This window comes from Ochotona curzoniae, unplaced genomic scaffold, assembly GCF_017591425.1.
Source record: "Ochotona curzoniae isolate NIBS_2020 unplaced genomic scaffold, NIBS_Ocur_1.0 contig_3527, whole genome shotgun sequence".
Classification (NCBI taxonomy): domain Eukaryota; kingdom Metazoa; phylum Chordata; class Mammalia; order Lagomorpha; family Ochotonidae; genus Ochotona; species Ochotona curzoniae.
This window is the reverse complement of record NW_024465897.1, coordinates 2,199,074-2,219,871: the sequence shown is the minus strand read 5'-3', so window position 1 is coordinate 2,219,871 and position 20,798 is coordinate 2,199,074. Positions and strand designations below refer to the sequence as shown.

The following is a 20,798-nucleotide window of genomic DNA, read 5'->3' as shown; positions in this document are numbered from 1 at the left end:
CAGGTCTCCTGGCGGCCGCGGTTCGCTGGTGGGGTCAACAGGAGTTTCCGGAAGTGGGCAGGGGCAGGCTTTCTTCCGGAGTGGGTTGGGAAAAAATGGCGGCGGCGGTCCGTGCGTTCCCGGCGGTGGCACGGGTGAGGCAATCGGAGATAGGGTCTGGGGCCCGGGCTGAGGGGCTAGGGTTTCGGTTTTTGACGGCCTTGGAGCCCAAAGGGGGCGTTCAGCTGTGCGGGAGCCCAGGGTAAAGGGAGGACCCAAGGAGAGGTCTGTCCTGCAGTTGACATTGAGATCGGGTCCAGCTTTTTGGTTGAACCTGCGTTGGGCTCCGGCTGTCGCAGGTGCCTGAGAACTCGGCCTTGGGGGGCGACCAGCCTCAATTCTCACCTGTTCTAAGCACTTTGAAATGCCTTTCCCGACTTCACAGTCTCCTGAGTTCTTCGTACTCTTTGTGGATGTGGACGTTGACCACTATACACCTCACTTTCAAAACTCCTGTTGTTGTTGCAACTCGTCATTTCTTGGGTGTTGGATTTTTGGTTTTTGTCTTAAGATGTCTTATTTAGCTCCTTTTTGAGTTCTGATTTGGCCCGTTGGGCTGTTTTAGGAGTGCATTAATACCACGAATTTGTGAATGTTCCTGTTTTCTTCCTGTTAATGATTTCTGGTGTGTTTTTTTTTTCCCTTCTGAGGTTAGAAAAGATAATCTAGTTGAATTGTTTTCCCCATGAAGTCTTCTTCCGTTTACTGAGATTTGCTTTCAGTGCTTCCGAGGGGTGTGTTTTGACTGTGTGCGAATCTGTTAGGTCCCTGTGATCCACAACACTTGGTTTCCTTGGTTACTGGCCTCTGGAATGTTTTGTCCGAAGTTGCAGTTACTGGGTTGCTGGCAGTGTCCTCCTTCACTTCTGCGTGGTTTTACTAGGTGTATTTGGATATTCTGACCTTGGGTAATCTATTTGTAGTTCGACCTTTCTGGCCAATTAACGTTTTTGATCATTATACTTGTTCAATGTCTTTCTTTGTGTCGTGTGGCAAATTTGACTCAGAGTCTGTTTTGTCTGTGTTAAGTAGGTCATCCGTGTGCTCTTGGTGACCATTGCCATGGAATGTCACTTCCTATCGTTTCAGCCTATGTATGTCCTTAAAATCTGCAGCGATTGTCTTCTGTAGACTGTGTGTCTTGATCCCCGCCCCATTCAGCCACTCTTATCTTAAAGATTTATTTATTTTTATTGGAAAGGCAGATTTATGGAGAGAAGGAAAGACAAATCTCCCATCCGCTGGTTCAGTCCGCAAGTGGCTGCAATGGCTAATGCTGAGCTGATCCAGGGTCAGGAGCAGGAGCCTCTTCTGGATCTCCTAGCTGGGTCCAAACGTCCAAGCACCTGAGCCCTATTTCGCTGCTTTCCTAGGGACAGTGGCAGGAAGCCAGATTGTAAGTGGAGCAGTCGGGACTTGAACCATAGAGATATTGTGGTGGTGTGTTAACGTGCTGAGCCACAACACCAGCCCCATTGTATACAACTTAAAAGTGATTTACACTTTTAACTTGACAGAGAGGGCAACCCTCACCCTCTCTGATTTATGCTTGCACCAATAGGAACAATCAAGTTTTTAAAAAGGGAGATCTGAAACTCCTGCCAGGACATAGTCCCTGCTGGTGAGTACAAGAGCCAAGAAAGGTAGCAGCCCAGACCAGACCAGACCAGGGTAGGTACCCACCGGCATACATTTCGCATAGGTCGGGGTCAGAACAGGCTGAACCAGTTCACATCACCCACTGGCGAATCCAAGCACCAGAACAGAGTGTGGGTTGGGCCAGGTTCGGTCGCAAAACATACCAGTACATATAACGGCTGGAACTGGGTGCTTGCTGGGCTGGGATAGGCTGTAACCCTCACTGGCATCAGTGGGAATTGTGGGTGGCCGGGCTGGGTCAGGCTACAGACCCACTGGCAAATGCCGAGGTGAGGCAGGCCATGCCAGAGTGGGCTGCAGCACCCAACCGGCACATGTAAGAACCAGAGGGGTAGAGGGCAAAGCCAGCAGGGGAAATGTGGAGGGCTCCCCTGCTGGACCACCACTCCCACTGGAGAGCGTGAGTTGAGATGGGGACAGACCAGACCAGGCATGGCTGCAAAACCTGTGGACCTCATGTGAGCTAGATCAGGGAAAAGCCAGGCTGGGCTGATTGTCCCTGCTGGTGTAACCAAAACTAGAGTGGGTGAGGGTTGGTTGGGCTTTGCCACAGCATCAGCTGGTAGAGGCTGGCACTGGGGGCTAATTCTGTCAAGTTAAACTGCAAAACCACCTGGAGAGTGCATGATCTGAGAGTGGGAGTGGCCCAGTGGGGAATTGGTGGGCACCTGCCTCTTGCGCTACCACTCCCACTTGGAGAGCATGAGAACCAGGACTAGGGCAGGGATGGCTAGACAGAACAGCACCCGGCTGCATATGGGTGGGCTGTTTAATAGGGCTGGTTGGGTTGAACTAGGCTTCAATATCCATTGACATATAAGAGCTGAATGGGATGTGGGTCAGGCTGAACAAGTCTGTAGTACATTACTGGCAGGCATGGGAACCAGGGTAGGGGGCAGACCTGTGGGGGTTTATGGGGAGTCGACCCGACTAGGCTGCATTTCTCACTGGTTTGCATGAGGGTGGAGTGAAGTGTGCCGGAGTCCAGCTCCAGCTGAGTTCGGAACTGGCGAAGGGTGCGTGGATGAGGCACAAAGAAAGAAAGACGGACCACTAGGAATTCTTGATCATAATGGATGATGCACAAAAGCTGTTCGCTTTATTTATACAAAATCAGTCAAACTCTGGCTCAGACTTTTTATGTCATGGTCAAGTGGGTGTTTCTAAAGATAACTGCCATTTGTTTCACCTAAGGCTAGGATGTTATCCACCTGGCACCTGGCTAGGAAAAAGTTCTCAATGGATAGATGGTGCATATCAATCAGTAACACATTCCTACCACAATTCTCATTCTACAGCTTGGTCTTGAGACAATCAAGAAAGGAAGGACTTCACAGGAGGAACCTAAAAGATCAAAGAAAGAGGGAAAGAATAGATTCCACTACATCTGAAGACAGGACACCCTTGATTAGCATAGGATCAAAAGGGGAGTTAGCACCCTTGATTACCATAATGCCACAGGATGCAGCCCTAACAGCAATAACAGCTTTTTGGCTAAAAAATGGTAACAGCAACATCAGCTTCTAAGCTCCTATTGATATTTAACAGTAACTCCACAGAGGCAGACAATGCCTAAATAGATAACAGAAATCTCAATGGAGTTGTCTGGTGTCCATGCAAAGGGAGGTGGAGCTGCATTCAGGTGTTGTAGAGACATTCGCTGGGCCCTGCCAAACAGCAGGAAGTCGGCCCTGCCTGCAATAGAATGATACTCTTCACACCTTCCTGTCTTCCACACCCATCACATGGACCCCAGCAGAAGTGGGCAGGATCGGGCTGGACTGCAACACCCATTGGTTCATGTGGAAGACAGGGCTGGAAACAGACTGACCCAACAATTACAACCACCAGCATGTGCATAAGCTGATTGGGCGATGGACTGTGCCAGACCCTGTACTGGCAAGCACACGCAAGAATCAGGTCTAGGGATCACCTCAGATAAAGTTTCTTTGGAAATCTCTTCAACTGAGCTGCTGATCTCAGAACCCCAACTATGAAGAGACCACGTCAGTCAGTGGATTTTGGAGAGATTTCATCATGCTTGGAATGATGAGACTGGCAGCAATTCAGAACTGCTGAACTATCAAACTGCTTGAGCAGGACCCTCGAACATGCCCCACATCAGGAACCTGGGACAGATGGGAGGCTGGGTGGGGCTTTTCCCTTTATCTCTCCCCTTACCCCAGACACAGGGAAAAAATAATATTGGGCCCAGCGCGATAACGTAGTGGTTAAAGTTCTTGCCTTGCACGCGCCTGGGTTGGCCCCGCTTCCCATCCAACTCCCTGCTTGTGGCTTGGGAAAGCAGGAGAGGACGGCCCAAAGCCTAGGGACCCTGCACCTGTGTGAGAGACCCAGAAGAGCTCCTGGCTTTTGGCTTTGCATCGGTGCTGTACCGGCCATTGTGGTCACTTGGGGAGTGAATCATTGGACGGAAGATCTTTCTGTCTGTCTCTTCTCCTTTCTGTATATCTGCCTTTCCAATAAAAATAAATAAGTCTTTTTAAAAAATAATATTAATGTGGAAATAATGGGTCTTACCCACTTTCCTGTAGCCCTTGACCCTTTGTGCACTAATCAATGTGTAAAGATTGTCAAAATAATTTTTTTAGAAAAAGGAAGATTGAAGTTAATTTTCCAGTATTGATCATGATAGGCTCTCTTAATCCCTCATTTCCATGGAAATTTCTCATCCACTCATGTTACATTAGTGCAGATACTAGGATATCAGTGTACACGTCAGAATGTTCTAGAGAACTTGTTCCGGATATGATTGCCAGGGCCCAGTTCTAGAGATAGGACCCAAAATGACTAGAGTAGAGCTTAGAGAACTCTGAGTTTTCATTCTGTAGTCTGTTAGTTTGCTAGTGTTGTTACTATGGCTTGGATGTTTGTCTCCCTGAAGTCTTGTGTTAATGGAGATAGTCGGACAGACTGTCGTGACTGGGGATGTTGGCTTTTGGCGCTGACTGCATTGAATTGGTTCACTAGGGTGTGGAGCCCTCGGGACTAAATCCTGGTGGGTTTACGAGAACACACGGGTATAGGTGCACGGTGTATTCCCTGCCACGGGCCATGTGATGCTCCTCCCCATTTCACGGCTCTGCCAGCAAGATGCCATTGGGCCTACATAGTCTTAGACTATGAACCAACAGAAATGTGAGCTGTTATAATTCAGGCTGCCTCAGGTATTTTTTTGTTACGGTGATAAAAAGGTAACTAGAGGGCCCAGCACAGAGGCCTAGCGGCTAAAGTCCTCTCCTTGAACGTGCTGGGATCCCATATGGGCGCCGGTTCCAATCCTGGCAGCTCCACTTTCTATCCAGCTCCCTGCTTGTGGCCTGGGAAAGCAGTTGAGAACAGCCCAAAGCCTTGGGACTCTGCACCCATGTGGGAGACCTGGAAGAAGTTCCTAGCTCCTGGCTTCGGATCGGCATAGCATCGGCCATTGCGCTCACTTGGGGAGTGACTCATCAGACGGAAGATCTTTCTATCTTTCCTCCTCTCTGTATATCTGACTTTGTAATAAAAATGAACAAATCTTTAAAAAGAAAAAAGAAAAGGTGACTAGAACTACCGCCATTACAAAATACTACAATACCACAGTCCAGATAAGTTAAAATCCTCCCCTTGAACGTGCCGGGATCCCATATGGGAACCAGTTTTAACCCCAGATGCCCTGCTTCCCATCCAGCTCCCTGCTTGTGGCCTGGGAAAGCAGCAGAGGACAGCCCAAAGCCTTGGCACCTTACACCCGTGTGGGAGACCTGGAAGAAGCTCCTGGCTCCTGGCTTCAGAATGACTCAGTTCCGGCTGTTGCGACCACTTGGGGAGTGAATCAGCAGATGGAAGATCTTCCTCTCTGTCTCTCCTTTCTGTATATCTTCCTTTCCTATAACGATAATAAATACGTCTTAAAACAAATGCAAGATCAGAGTGTGCGCAGGCTCAGCTGCTCTGGAGATGGCTTTCTTTGGCTTTTCATCACAGAATACATACACACACTGTTTCCTTGGATTGACCAAAGCTTTTCTGTAAACCTAGTGAATTTTGTTTAATTTATTTTTTTTGTTTTAATGTCTTAGTTGATTAGGGTACAAAGGGTCAAGGGCTACAGGGTGAAAATGGGTAATAACCCTAATATTATCTCTTCTTCACTTCCAAAAATTTTAAAAAACTACTTTGTGTCTCTTGATTGATGTTATATTTTGTTCAACATTCACTCTCTTGAGGTAATTGGGCACCTTTGTGATGGTTATTTTGAATTCTTTGTTGGTAATTCATAAACCTCATTCTTTAATCCTCTGTCTGGGCCATGTTGCCTTGCTTCTTTGTGTACCTTCCATCTTTGTGTTGGGATCAGCACATTGGAAAAATTTCCAACTGTCCCAGTCTTTATGGACTGGCTTTGTACAAGGACCAGCTTTCACCATATAGCCTGATGAGGAATTCTGAGGACGTCTCAGTTCCTTTCTGTAGATGCATTTTTTTTTCTGGATTTATGAGTTTATGGAGATTTTCTCATGATCTCTTGCTCCCTCTAGCGCTTGTTTGTGGTACTGTAGTTTCTTTAAAGCTGTTGCTGGTCATTTCCCTGTCCGGTGGTCCCCAGCCTTGTAATGTATATCAGGCTCTGTCAGTGCCAACCTGTTTGGCAGCTCCTCCGCCCAAAATCTGAACATTGGGTGTATGTCTCGGACATTCCTTTTCCTCCCCACCTAGAAGCCAGGAGCTGGGAGTTTTCTCCTGGTCAGGCCATACTGCGTTGGGGAAGGGACCATTGCAGACGATTGCCCCAGATTGTCCTGCTGGTGTCAGGGCAGCTGGTTCTGCCGAACAGTGTTTGTATCTCTTACAGGGGGACTTGGTCTGCCTTTTTGAGTCAGTGTCTTGGGGAAGGGGGCTTCCTGTTTGTCTTTTTGCCAGTGTCACCATCTTCATGTTGTATCTTGAGAACTATGCCTTTCAGTAGATTGGGAACCTTTAGGAGTTTGGGGGCCACACTACCTGTATCCTCAGGGTCTCAGTGCACACCATACTGGGTTGTAAGAGACTGTAAAACAAGAAGATAGTTTTGTTGGGCTAATTTTTGAAAAGACATTATTTAACAATTTGTGTTTGGGGTCAGTGTTGTGGGTGCAGTAGATTAAGCTGCTGACCGTGACACAGGTCTGTCCTGTGATCTTCTAGGCCTGGCTACTCTGCTTCCGATCCAGTTCCTGCTAATGCCCCAGGGAAGCACAGAGGGAGAGCCTGGCTTCCGTCTGGTCCTGTCTTGGCCATTTGGGGAATGAACCAGAGGATGGAAGAAATTTCCCTTCCCTTCTCAGTGACTCTCTCACTCTGCCTTGCAAAGAAAGGAAAATTACTTTTTTTTTTTTTTTTTTTAAGATTGTGCAGTTAGTATTTTAGGATTGAGTACACTTTTGAAAACTATTTCAACTATTTTGCCTTTCTGTGCGGGGGTGGGGCTGCGAAGTGGAGACAATGTGAGCATTAACAGTTTCTCTTTTTTAAGATTTATTTCATTTACTTGAAAAAGTGACCTTCTATCCACTGGTTCAGTCTCAGATAGCTGCACCAACCAGGACTGGGCTGAAGCCAGGAGCCTGGTACTCTGTGGAGCTCTCCTATGTGAGTAGCACAGGCCCAAACGCCCAGGCCTCTGCTGCTTTCCAGTGCCTTAGCAGGGAGCTGAACTGGAAGCAGAGCAAGGAGCACTTGAGCTGACACTCTGATATGGGATGCTAGTATTACACATGGCAGCTTAATACACTGGGCCCTAATGCTGACTGCAACCATTGACTTTTTTTTCAATTGAAGACTTTTTTTCTTTTTTAAATTGGAATGGCAGATTTACAGAGAGAGAGAAAAAAAAACAGAAAAAGATCTTCCATCTGCTGGTTCACTCCCCAAGTAGCTTGCAGTGGTCAGAGCTGAGCTGAGCTGAAGCCAGGAGCCAGAGCTTCTTCCAGGTCTCCCACGTGGGTGTAGAGTACCAAGGCCTTGGGCCATTCTCTGCTGCTTTCCCAGGCCACAAGCAGGAGCTGGATGGGAAGTGGAGCTGCCAGGACATGAACTGGCATGCCCGTGTGGGATCCTGGTGCTTGCAAGGCGAGGATTTAGCCGGGTCCCCCCATTGACTTCTTAACAGCTGAGATGGAAGGTATTTGGCAGCCGGTGAGCACTGAGTAGGTGACAGCAGTGGTATCTGTCACTGACATAGATATTTGCGCTTTGTTTCAGATGCTTGTGCTGTCAAGGCACAGTCTGTTGTCTCCTTTGCTCAGCGTGACATCACCCAGACGCCTCTACAGAGGAGACAGCCCAACAGATTCCCAAAAAGACATGATTGAAATACCTTTGCCTCCGTGGCAGGAGAGAACCGATGAGTCCCTAGAGACCAAAAGGGCCCGGCTGCTGTACGAGAGCAGGAAGAGGGGGATGCTGGAGAACTGCATCCTCCTCAGGTACGCCGGGAGGAGGCTGGGGTCACTGCCCTCACCACAGGCAGCCTTTTCAGCCTCTTTCCTTCTTGTTTTTAGTCTCTTTGCCAAAGAGCACCTGCACCAAATGACGGAGAAGCAGCTGAACCTCTATGACCGCCTGATCAATGAGCCCAGTAACGACTGGGATATCTACTACTGGGCCACAGGTACTGGGCATATGCAGGGTGATGTGGAACAAGGGTGACTTTGGCTGATTTGAGTCAAGAATTTTATTCTAAGCCATTTTAAAAATAGATTTATTTTATTTTTATTGGAAAGTCAGATATACAGAGAGGAGGAGAGATAGAAAGGAAGATCTTCTATCCGATGATTCACTCCCCAAGGGGCCATAGTGGCCAGAGCTGAGCTGATCCGAAGCCAGGAGCCAGCTTCTTCTGGGTCTTCTGGGTCTCCCACTTGGTGCATGGTCCCAGGGCTTTAAGCCATCATCATGCTTTCCCAGGCCACAAGCAGGGAGTTGGGTGGGAAGTGGAGCAGCTAGGACACAAACTGGTGCCGATATGGAATCCCAACAGTTGCAAGGCAGGGATTTAGCCACTAGGCTACTGTGCAGGTTGCCAGACCTCACAATTTAAAATATTCCCTGTGTGATCTTTTACTCAGTAGGTTTGCCCTTGATTTAGCAAAGTTCATGCTATCATTTCTAGGAAAACTTCATTTTTATATGGGTTGAATGATATTCCACATGTGAGTATATTATAGTTCGTTTATCTGTTGCCCAGGTGAGAGATTGAATGGCGTTTCCAGTTTTAGGTGATTATGACTAAAGCTGCTATATGTATGTTGTGAGCATAGGTTTTTGTGTTTCTTGGGTAAATACCAGAAGAACAAATAACAGGGTCATGTGGTAAGTGTATAGTCCACTTCATAGCAAACGTTTCCTTTAATGGTCCCAGTAGCCTGTATTTTAGCCACGGTAGACGATATGGTCTCAGCTCTGCCTTAGAACATGAAAGCAGGATAGATTATAGCAAACAAGTGAGTGTCTGTGCCTATGTTCTAACAACAAAAAATTTGTAGATTTATTTTTTGAATAATTCATTTTATTTTTGATGATGTTCATGTTATTGATAGGGGTGTGTGCCCATGTGGACCTTCAAACGGAGTGGGGGGAGGGTCGAGGAATGGGGGCAGGTGAATGAGACAACTGCCTCCAATCTCCGTTTTTCTCCCGGTATCTGGGAAAGTGGAGGCAGAAGGGGACAGGGCCACTCCCAGCAGCCCAACCACATCAGTACCCAGGAAGGGGGACAGCCAGCCAGTGTCATCCCAGGGTCCCCGATGGGAAGCGTGGTCTGAGATGCTGTTGATTTCATTGCTTCAAGGTTGAGAAAATCCTTCCAAGGCCTATTTCATCGACATAGTCCACCTTGGAGTCTCGTTTTGCGCAGATACTTGCTGTCAAAGCTTGGCCAGGAGAGTTGTCCAGTTTGTTCTGCCCTCCGTGGTACCAGCATTCCTCTGCAGGCCTCAGAGAACTAGTTGTCATGTCCTTCATGAACATCTGGCCTTACCATTCACTGCACAGACCTTAGCAACCAAGGAGACACATTCACTCCTCAATCCTGTGATTTTCACTGTGGTTGAAGTTCTGAGTCCAGTTATCCAGTTGTGGGGGTCCCCAACCTGACTGCTGTGTTTGCCAGCCAGTGAGGGATCTGGTTCAGTCCATCACCCATATCAGCCTAAATAAACTGGTGGCTGCAGTCACCTCGTCATTTCCGTTCCCAGCCCCATCTCATGCTCAAACCAGTGGATACTGCAGCCTATCCTATCCCTGTGTACTGCACACTTGGCCCTCAGGCACAGCAGCAGGAATTGCAGCCTAGTTGGAGAAACCCCAGTAACCCCCACCATGCCTGCTGCACCCCGTTTCCCGCACATGCCAGTGTGTGCAGCAGATTGTTCCAGTCTGTCCCATATCCCATTCGGCTCTTGTACATGTCAATAGGTGTTGGAACCAAGCTCAGCCCAACCGACCCCACTGGCCAACCCACATTCATACTGGCATGTGTCACCGACTGTCCAGCCAGGCCTGCCCCCAGCCCTGACTCTCATGCTCACCAGTGGAAGCTGCAGCCTATCAGAGAGGTGCCCACAATTTCCCTACTAGGCAGGCCCATTCTTAGCCCTGGATCATGTACTTTCCAGGTTGTTCTATAGTATAGCCTGACAGGACTTGTCTCCAGTCCCAGCACGTGCTAGCCAATGCTGTGGCAACCAGCCTGCACCAGTGGATATGGTCGTTTACCTCAGTCTGGCTCTCCCCCAACCCAGCTCACATGCAGGCTAACAAGCTTTGTAGTCCTGCCCAGCCTGTTCTGCCCCCAGTCCTAGCTGTCACACTCACCAGCAAGACCAGTGGTCCAACAGGGCAACCTCCACAGCTCCCCTGCTGGGCTTGCCCCCCATCATGGGTCTTGTGTGTAGGTAGGAGCTGTAGCCCAGACTGGCATGGCTTCCCTTAGCTTGGCATTCACTAGTGGATGCTGCAGCTTGGCTTGACCTGGCCTGCCCCCAGTGTCAGTTCCTGCTGGTGGGTTCTGCAGACTAGCCAAGCCCATCTGGCCCTATTGTGAACTGGCTGGCATTGTGGCCTAATCTGGCATGTCTTGGACCCTGTCCTGGTTCTCACATCTGCCAGTGGTCCAGTCTGGGCTGCCCCTAGCCTTGATTCTTGTGCTCCCCTGCAGGAACTGCATCCTGACAGAGGAATTCCTCAAGTTCCTCCATCAGGTCATCTCCCCGTGGCGGATCTTGTGCACTTCAGTCTAACTTGGCCCACTTCCTGTCCTGGCAGGTACAGCAGCCTTGTACGACCAGCCCACACCCATTCTGGCTCTTGTCGGATGCTACAGTCCAGCCATACCTGGTCCACCCCCAGACCCAGCTCTTGCATGGTTCAACAGGTGCAGAAACCTGACCTAGCCTATGCTAAACCTAAACACACTCTTGCTCTTGCAAGCACCAGTTGTTGCTGTAGTCTAGCCCCGACTGACAGTCCCCATACTCCATCCACACCCGTGTCGAGGAATACTGTAGCCATGTCCAGCCCAGTTCACCACTCCCATTCCAGCTCTCACACTCACCAGTGAGAACCACAGCCCAGCAGGTGTGGGACCTTAGCTCCCCAACCAGGCTTTCTCCCAACCACAAGTCTTGTGCATGCCGGCGGTTGCTCCCACCCAACCTGGCATAGCCCGTCACCCATCTTGGGCTTTGCTATCAGATGTTGCGGCCTGACCTGGTCTGCCCCTCTTCTCCACACTCCGGTCCCAGCTCTTGCTGGTAGGTGTACTGCAGCCTGGCACTGCCCAGCTTGCCCCCATCTCTGGCTTACATACAGACTGGTAGATGTGACAGCCTAGCCTTGCATGGCCCGTACCCCATCCTGGCGCCTGCACATGCCAGTGTGCTATGGTTTGGCCTGGTGCTGCCCCCACCCTTCCAGAGCCAGCCCACACACCTGCTGACAAGTGAAGCAGCCCTGCCCTGGCTAACACCCAGCCCTGACTCACATGCTCACCAATGAGCGTGATGGCCCACCAGGGGAGTTTCCCAAGTTCCCCCACCAAGCCTACTTTCAGACCCACATCTCATGCATGCCAGTGAATGCTAGGCCCTTAGCTGTCACACTCTGCCACCCCCCTGCCAGTGTTGGCTTTTGTGTGTACTGGTAGATGTTGTGGCCTAATCCACCACACACCCAATTCTTGGTGCACCTGCAGGTGCTACAGCCTAGACCAGATGGCCTGTACCCAACCCCAGTGCCCATGAGTGTTGATGAGTTCCCTCTTTTATTTCTATTATTGGTAATCTATGGTCATTTTTTGTATTTTTGATCAGTCTGACTACAAATTTATCAATTTTACTCATGATTTCAAAGAACTAGCTCTTTAATTTCACTTATTTTCTCTGTTTTTCTGCTTTTGGTAATACTGATATTTTTTTTCCTTTGATTCAAATGACTTTTTAAAAAATGTTATTTGGCTATTTATTTGAAAGACAGAGTTACAAAAAGAGAGATGAAGGGTTAGAGCAAAAAGGAGAAATCTTTTCTTCCTGGCTCATACCTCAGATGACCACGGCAGCCAGGGCCGGGCCACAGCCAGGAGCCTGGACTCCACCCAGGTCTCCCATGTGGGTGAGAGGGGCCTGCACACCTTGGCCATCCTCTGCTATTTCCCCTGGCACACCAGATGGGACCTGAATTGGAAGTAAAGCAGTTGGGACTCCAACTGGTGTCTGCTGGGATGCCAGCATCACAGGTGGAGGTCTAACTTACTGAGCCGCAGTGCCAGCCCCTGAATAACTTCCTTTAAACAAACAAACAACAAAAAAAAATCACTTTTTTTAAAAAAAAAAAAGATTTATTTTTATTGGAAAGACAGATATAAAAAGAGGAAGAGAGACAGAGAAGAAGATTTTCCGTCCGGTGATTCACTCCCCAAATGACTGCAACGGCCAAAGCTGTGCCGATCTGGAGCCAGGAGCCTCTTTCAGGTCTCCCACGCAGGTGCAGGGTCCCAAGGCTTTGGGCCGTCCTCTACTGCTTTCCCAGGCCACCAGCAGGGAGCTGGATGGGAAGCAGGGACTCCAGGACACGAACCGGTGCCTGTATGGGATCCCAGCTCATGTAAGGCGAGGACTTTAGCTGCTAGGCTACCACGCCAGGCCCAGGTACTTCCTTTTTAATCCATGAGTTATTCAGTTTCAAACATTTGAAGTTTCACAATTTTTTGAAGTTTGTTTTATGACTTGATAAATGTTCCAAGTGCGTCTGATTATGTCGTGTTTTGTCTTTTCTTTATGGATAACGTGTTGTGTAAATCTCAACTAGGTTAGTTGGTTGATACTGTTCTGCATGTCTTTTATGTTCTGATTTTCTGAGTATTTGTCAGTTAGTTACTGTATAATTGTAGATTCACCAGTTACTCTTTTCTGTCCATTTTTGCTTTTTCCATTTTTAAGCTCTGATATGTGATAATACATTTAGGATTATTTTTCCTTAGTGAATTGATTACTCAGACATTGTAATTTGCGTGTCTTTATTACAATACTGCGCTTTGTTCTGAACTGGTCTGAGAGCGACAGCAGTAAGGCGCTCCAGCTAGTCTTCGGTTAGTGTTATGTTGCATATATGTCCCTCTCTGTACTGGTTTCCTAATGCCGTGTAGTAAACACCACAAACTTACTTTCATTAGCTCATAGCTCTGTGCTCAGAAGCCATGCCCAAAGTCTGTGAGCCTGCAATCAGTGTATCCGATGTTTGGCATTCCTGTCTGGAGGCTGAGGAGGAACACGTCACGCGTGTTTGGGTTGTTAGGAGAATTCACTTTCTTGCAGTTTTAGAGCTGAGATCCAGTTGTCTTGCTCACAATCCCATCTTTTTCTGTTCCTGGAGATCCTTGTCTCTTGGCCTGTTGCATCTGAGCCATCTAATGGGATCCCTCTCCTGATTCGGAGCCCTCTGGCTCCCCTTCTGCCGCTGGCTGAAAAAGCTCTGCTTTTTGGTCACTCCTGTGGTCGGCAGGACCTGCCTGGCCAGGATCTGTGACTGAGAGTCCACCGCAGCCTGTAGCAGCCTGATCACAGGAGCGTTGTCATCAGAGTCACAGTGACCCCACGGTGCAGGGCTGCGTCCCTGGGGAGCAGGGCCTTGGGGGCCACCCTGGAAGTGCCCACGGTGCAGGGCTGTGTCCCTGGGGAGCAGGGCCTCGGGGGGCCACCCTGGAAGTGGTCAGAGTGACCCCACTGTGCAGGGCTGTGTCCCTGGGGAGCAGGGCCTCGGGGGGCCACCCTGGAAGTGGTCCTAACACACCATTCTGTTACTTCCAACTTCCGTTTATCTTTGTACTTAAATATCTTGTATACTACATATGCAGTCTTTTCATCCAATCTGAGTTGTTTTTATGATTGTATAATTTTTTTGTGATTGCAGAATGAGCATGTGTCTTTAATTGATTGTAGTCCACCTTCAGGAAATGTTACACAGTTTCGTGTGTACAACATAAAACTTGACACTAGTATACTCCAGGTCCTCCCACTCAGTCTTTTGTGCCCATGCCATGCTTTGCCCTCAGTTGTGCTATCATTATATTTTTACTGCTTTTCTTTGGTCAGCCAGGTATCTTCAGAGTGATTGGAAATAAAGGAAATACAAAAATATTTGATATTTGCCTTTGTTTTAACCACTTCTTGAGATTGTTATTTCTTTATGCGAATTCATACTTCTGTCTGGTACCGTGTTTCCTGTGCCTTAGAAGCTTCTTTTAGTAGTTCTTGTAGCGCAGACGGGCTGCTGGGATTCTCTCAGCTTTGGTTTCTTATTCTGAGAGATTTTCACAGAATGGGATTCCATGTTCACAGTCTCTTTCTTTTAGCAGTTTAACTGGGCACACGGTGCTGGCCGTGGGTGTGCAGAGTGAGTCGTCTGGCCCGGAGTAGAGCCGGGTCTCGGGTGGCCGGTGCCGCACTTTGCCAGCTCCTGCTCCCCAAGCGGTCCGTGTACTGCTTTCTGGTGTGCCGAGCTTCTGAGTGTGCCACGTCTCCATCCCTTTAGGAGTGCCTTTTCTTTCCGAGTATGTTTGGCATTTTGTCCTTGGTTTCTCGTTGTCTGGATTTGATGTAATTTGTTCAGATAGTGATCCTGCCTTCTTGTTTACTGGACATGCTGTATCTAATAAATTTTTCATTGTTGTTGGGGAAAATTCCAGCCATTCTATCTTCAGATGTTTCTTTTGCCTCATTCTCTCTTTTTCCTTCTGGCATTCCAATTACATTTAGGTTAGAGCATTTGGTATTGTCCTGTAATTTCTGTATTCCCTGCTTTGTATTTTCATAATGTATTTATTTGAAAGGCAGAATTACACAGAGAGGGAGAAATAGATTTTCCATCTGCTAGTTCATTCCCCAAATGGCCACAATGGCTGAGCAGGGACAGATGGAAGCCAAGAGCCAGAAGTTTCTTTTGGCTCTCCCACATAGGTGCAAGGGCCCAAGCACTTGGGCTGTCTTTCTCTGCCTTCCCAGGTGCAGCAGCCGGGAGCTGGGTACAAGTGGAGCATCAGGACTTGAACCGACACCTGTATGAGGTGCCAGCGCAGCTGTCAGTAGTTTTACTCACTGTCACAGCAACAGCTCCTCTGCTTTGGTTTTCTATTTGTTTTTGTTGTCAGTTTGTGTGATTTATTGACTAGTAGCAATTGACCTGCCTTCTAATTCTTTCCTTTGATTATGTCAACTCTCATGATGAACCTGTTAAAGTCATTCCACTGTAGTCCTCGCATTTCCCAGTGACTTTTACAGTTTTCTTATCTGCTCATGCATGTTGTGTGCGTCTTCCACAAGTCTTTAATATTAGCTTTTCTTACTGCAGACTCTCTGGTATGTTCTGGTATGTAGGTCATCCCCGAGTCTGTTCATTACTTTGCCCCAACTCTTTTTTCCCTGTTGTATATATATTCATAATTTTTCACTCATGGGTAAGACAAAAAGACTGTGTTACAGTGTTATTCCCAGAACTGAGTGTACCACTTCCGCATGGCTCTTGGTTTGGGGGGTCAGGTTGGTGAAATTAGGGCCCAGCTTGGTGACCCAGTGGCTAAATGCTTGCCTTACACACACTGGGATCCCACATGGGTGCTGGTTTGTGTCCTCACTGTTCCACTTACCATCCAGTTTCCTGCCTGTGGCATGGGAAGGCAGTGGAGGACCGCCCAAAGCCTTGGGTCCCTGCACCCGCGTGGGAGACCTAGAAGAAGCTCCTGATTTCGGATCAGCTCAGGTCCAGCTGTTGCAGCCACTTGGGCAGTGAACCAACTGACAGAAGATCTTTTCTCTCTCTGTAAATCTGCCTTTTCAGTAAAAATAGGTTAGTAAAAATGGTTAAGTTAGCAATAAAACCAGGTTCAATTTCTATTTTTTATTTGAAAGGCTAAGGGATAGACAGTGAAATCTCAGTCTGCTGGTTGGCTTCCCAAATGCCCGCAGCAGTTGAGGCTGAGCTTGTATTGGGAGTTGGGAACTCAGTCTTTCTGCCCCGTGAGTGGCAGGTACCCGAATGCTGGAGCTGGAGGCATCCATCTGCTGCCTGCCGGGGTCCACTTCATAAGGAGACTGGAATGGAGCAGAGCCGGCACTGAAACCCAGGCTGTCCAGTAAGGGATGCAGATGTGCCTAGCAGCAGTCGACTCCAGTGCCACATACTCAGCCCCAGTTTGGGTTTTGCTTTGACCTTGGCTATCTTGAGCACGTCATTAGCCTGTGGTGTTCCTGTGTGCTGGGTGGAGGCGTCTGGACATGGCTGCTCAGTGTTCTTGTCCACCCTCAGCGTTTGGCCTTCTGTGCCTTCCTGTGCCATGCCCCAACCCGCCCTGCAGGAGACCCCTGCTGTCTGTCACCTGCTGCCTCAGCTTTGTGCAGCTGGGCCCTGAGCCTTGGGGCTGCTGTGGGCGTGCCCGGGCCCTTCCCCTTCCCCGGGGAGGAGTCTGTTTTCCTTGTGTCCTTCCATCATTCCGCAGGGTTGTTCACCTGTGCGCACGCTGGGCTTTGTGTGAATTTTTGTTTCAGTGGATTTTTTTTTCCGTTGTGTTTTTGTTTTGTTCTGTGTTTGGCCTCGCGGGCCGCTCCCCTGCTCCTGGGGGCGGCCTCCAGCATCTGTTCCACGCCCAGCTTTGTTGGAGTAGAGGAACCCGCGAGTGGGTGTCGGCTGTGCTTATGCCTGTGGATCCCAGGGGCTTTATGCTCACACTAACTCACATTTGGCTTTTGTAGTCATTCCAAACTGAGTTTTTCTTACCAGTTGTGTTGTTTGATGTCTCTCGTTTCTGTGGCCGTCACAGAGGCGAGTGTGCGTGTCCAGCGTCTCCTCTAGTTCCTTGCTCATCTCGGGAACTGAGGCTTGGCCTGTGACCTCAGCCCTCTGACGACTTCAAGCGAAGTTGTGTCTAGTTCCCAGGTTTGCGTGTTGCTCAGGCTCAGTCTGTATGACTTCATTTTGACCATCACAAAAAGCCGGAATGCTCATGAGATGCCTGGTCCCGTGCCAAGGGAGAATTGGACTTAGTTTTAAGGAATTCTCTTTCCTAGCTTTGACTAGAAAACTGTGTAGAAACTGAAATTAAAAGGTTCATTACTTTGGTGCAAAAAAGGTTTGAATCCATGCATACTAGGGGTCTTCCAAAAGTTCATGGAAATGCATAGTGTAGAAAAAGTTATGCATAGATTTCAAAATTAGTTTGCACCGAAATAAACTCACCTCTTTTTTTGAACAGCAGTTATATATAAAGAAGGAAATACAGAGAGGAGTATCTTCTGTCCGCTGGTTTATTCCCTAAGTGGTCGCAACAGCTAGAGCTGAAGCCAGGAGCCAGGAAATTTTTCTGGGTCTCCCACGTGGGTACAGGGTCCCAACGCTTTGGGCTGTCCTCTGCTGCTTTCCCAGACACAAGCAGGGAGCTGGAAGGGAAGTAGAGCAGCTAGGACACAAACTGGCACCCAAATGGGATCCCGACGTTTGCAAGGTGAGAACTTTAATCACTAGGCTACCACACCGGGGTCAAAATAAACTTACCTTTTAAAACATTTGTTTGTTTGAAAGATAGAGATCTTCTATCTGCTATTTATTTGAAAAGGAAAGGCAAGAGACAGTGAGCCTCCATCCACTAACTACCCAGTTGGCTGCAACGGCCTAGTCAGCCAGGCGAAAGCCAAGAACCAGGAACTCCGTCCTGTCTCCCATGTGAGAGGCAGGGTCCGAGGACTTGAACCATCCTCTGCTGCCTTCCCAGGCACCTTAGCAGCGAGCTGGATTGGAAGCTGAGTAGCCAGGACATGAACCAGCACTCCAGTATGACAGCATCCTAAGGGCTATGCCACAACACTGCTCCCTGCCCCTCATCAAGTGTCATTTTAACCACTGTGCCAAACATCTAATCCTTAAGTTTACCTTTTAAAAAACTGCTTGCCTTTGGGCAATGTTCTAAAATAAGATTTATTTATGGAAAGGCAGAGTTAGAGAGAGAGAGAAAGAGAGATCTTCCATCAGCTGGTTCACTCCCCAATGGCTGCATCCGCTGGCTGGGCAGGTCCAGAGCCAGGAACTGCTTCTGGTTCTCCCATGTGAGTTCATGGACTCAAGGACTTGGGCCTTTGCTTTCCTAAGCCCCTGACAGGAAGCTGGATCAGAAATGGAGTAGTCAGGACACAAACCGGTGCCCATTTGGAATGCCAGTACTTGCTGATGCGCAGCCTGTTGAGTTACCATACTGCTCCCTGCCCCCCCACTTAGAGCCACAGAGTGAGGAATGACGGGGAGACAGAGAAAGTTCTTCCGTCTGCTACGTCACTCCCCAGATGGCAGCAAAGCCGGGAGCTTTGTGTAGGATTCCCACTTGGGGGTTAAGGGCCCAAATACTTGGCCCATCTGCCACTGGTTTTCCCAGGCTATTAGCAGATAGCTGGATCAGAAGTGGAGCAGTCAGGACATGAACTAGTGCCTATGCAGAATGATAGAATGCTGGCATTGTAGACAAGGACTTCACCTGCTACGCTGCAGTGCTGGCCGCTTGGTCAGATGTCTCGGACAGGAGAAGCCGCCTGAGCAGCACACTGCCAGAGTGTCGGCCTGAGCTGGCCTTCCAGCCTTCTCGTTTCTTTGCTGCCAGTGCCTTGGTTGCTGGCCACTTAAATGTAGTTCTATCACAGTGCCTCAAATATCCTTCCAGAAAATTCCTTTTCACTTAAGTTTGCTGGAGTTACCAATTTCTCTCTCTTTTTTAAAAAAAGATTTATTTATTTTTATTACAAAGTCAGATATACAGAGAGGAAGATCTTCCGTCCGATGATTCACTCCCCAAGTGACTGCAACGGCCAGTGCTGTGCCGAGCTGAAGCCAGGAGCCAGGAACCTCTTCCAGGTCTCCCACGTGGGTGCAGGGTCCCAAGGCTTTCCCAACCACAAGCAGGGAGCTGGATGGGAAGTGGAGCTGCCGGGTTTATAACTGACACCCATATGGGATCCCGACGTGTTCAAAGCGAGGACTTTAGCCACTAAGCCATGATGCTGGGCCCAATTTCTGTCACTTCTAATCAAGGACATCTAAATAATAAAGTGAAAGCTTGTCTCAGAAATGTGTAGATTACAAGGGGAAATGTGGTACCTGGAAAACGTGAACTGCCCATTGCACAGCACAGTGACAGAGGCAGAATGGTGAGAGCCTGCACACTTAAATCTGATGGCCACGTGGTCTTGCGGACAGCGACTCGGCTCTCCTGCCATAATGGGAAAGCCGCCATGGCTGACCCTTACTCTACCTGGGAGCAGCTGCTGACGTCATGTCTGTCCCAAGGAAGAACAGAGACGGTCTGCAGTCGGAGTGCCCACCTGTGTTTCTTAAACCAGGCCAGAGTTTCTGATACCTGAACGTGACTATGGTATAATTCTTTCTGTCCACTCTTCTTGCAGAAGCAAAGCCAGCCCCGGAAATATTTGAAAATGAAGTCATGACACTGCTGAGAGACTTTGCCAAAAACAAGAACAAAGAGCAGAGACTGCGGGCCCCGGATCTGGAGTACCTCTTTGAAAAGCCACGTTGAGCCTTGTGCGTGTGCAGCACGGCCCCCGGCTCCCTCGGCTGCTGCTTCTCTCCCTCCCAGGACCCACATGTAGATGAGCGGTGTGACTTGCTCTGGCACTTTCTGGTTCAGTTTTGACCTATCTAAATGGTTTTCCGTGTTGCTGCCTCTCAGGTCTGGCTTGAACCGCTGGCGCCATTAGCAAGTTTGCCACCAGATGGCACTGTAGGAAAGCAGCTGTGCTGGTGCATTGCTTCTGCCCCCAGTGCTCCCTGAAAGGGGCCAGCGCTGCACCTGCTGTAGGAGCAGCCCCCCACCCCAGTGCTCCACGGCTTTGTCAAAGTGAAATCCCCCTCCCTACAACCTGGTGTGGTCTTTCCTGTCCAAGGAAGCTGATCCAGTCCCACCTGAGCTGAACAATTGAGAAACACAGCGGGCGGAATGAGACCGTACTGCCTACGTGTCAACATCTTGATTGTTAGGTTTTCTTTAAACCACGCACTTTGTAAATTGTGAGATAATTGACTATTAGAGAATAAAGATGAAAAGAAATTTATAGTACCTCAGCCCTCACATCTTATTTTCATTTCCCCTCTCCTCCTATAACCATAGTCCTACAGCTCTACAAGGTTGCAATTACAGGTTTTACTTCCTGCGGTGCTGTGGCAAACTTTTCCCTTCGGTTCTGCAATCTTCACAGTGATTCTAGTCGCCTGAAAAATAACACAGTGGCTGTGATGTGTTGGAATAAATCCAATGGAAATATTTAGTCCTGGGGCCAGGAGAGTTCCGCATTGCTGGTAATGAGCTCCCCAGAGCTCTGCCCTCAACTGCAACCCCGTCTCAGGTCAGTCCCCCAGGCCTGGCTGGGCCCACCGACAGGTGCTGACAGAAGAAGGCTGACCGGGATGAATGAGCCAGTGGTTGGTGATCACGGCAGCTGCCCGCAGGAAGTGTGTGCTCCAGCCTTGTTGGGATCCGGGTCCTGCTGCCCCTCGGTGTCTCTGGCTAAGAA

The 20,798-nt window shown here is 48.9% G+C and overlaps 1 protein-coding gene across 1 annotated transcript; it reads left to right on the top strand.

Annotated features, from left to right (window-relative positions):
- Positions 1–13: 13 nt before the first annotated feature.
- On the top strand, positions 14–20,344 carry SDHAF2 (succinate dehydrogenase complex assembly factor 2). The gene is made up of 4 exons (XM_040981998.1): positions 14–134; positions 7,945–8,168; positions 8,244–8,353; positions 19,674–20,344. Exons 1-4 carry the CDS (start codon positions 96–98, stop codon positions 19,802–19,804), a joined length of 504 nt encoding a protein of 167 aa, XP_040837932.1. The 5' UTR covers positions 14–95; the 3' UTR covers positions 19,805–20,344.
- The last annotated feature ends 454 nt before the right edge of the window (positions 20,345–20,798 follow it).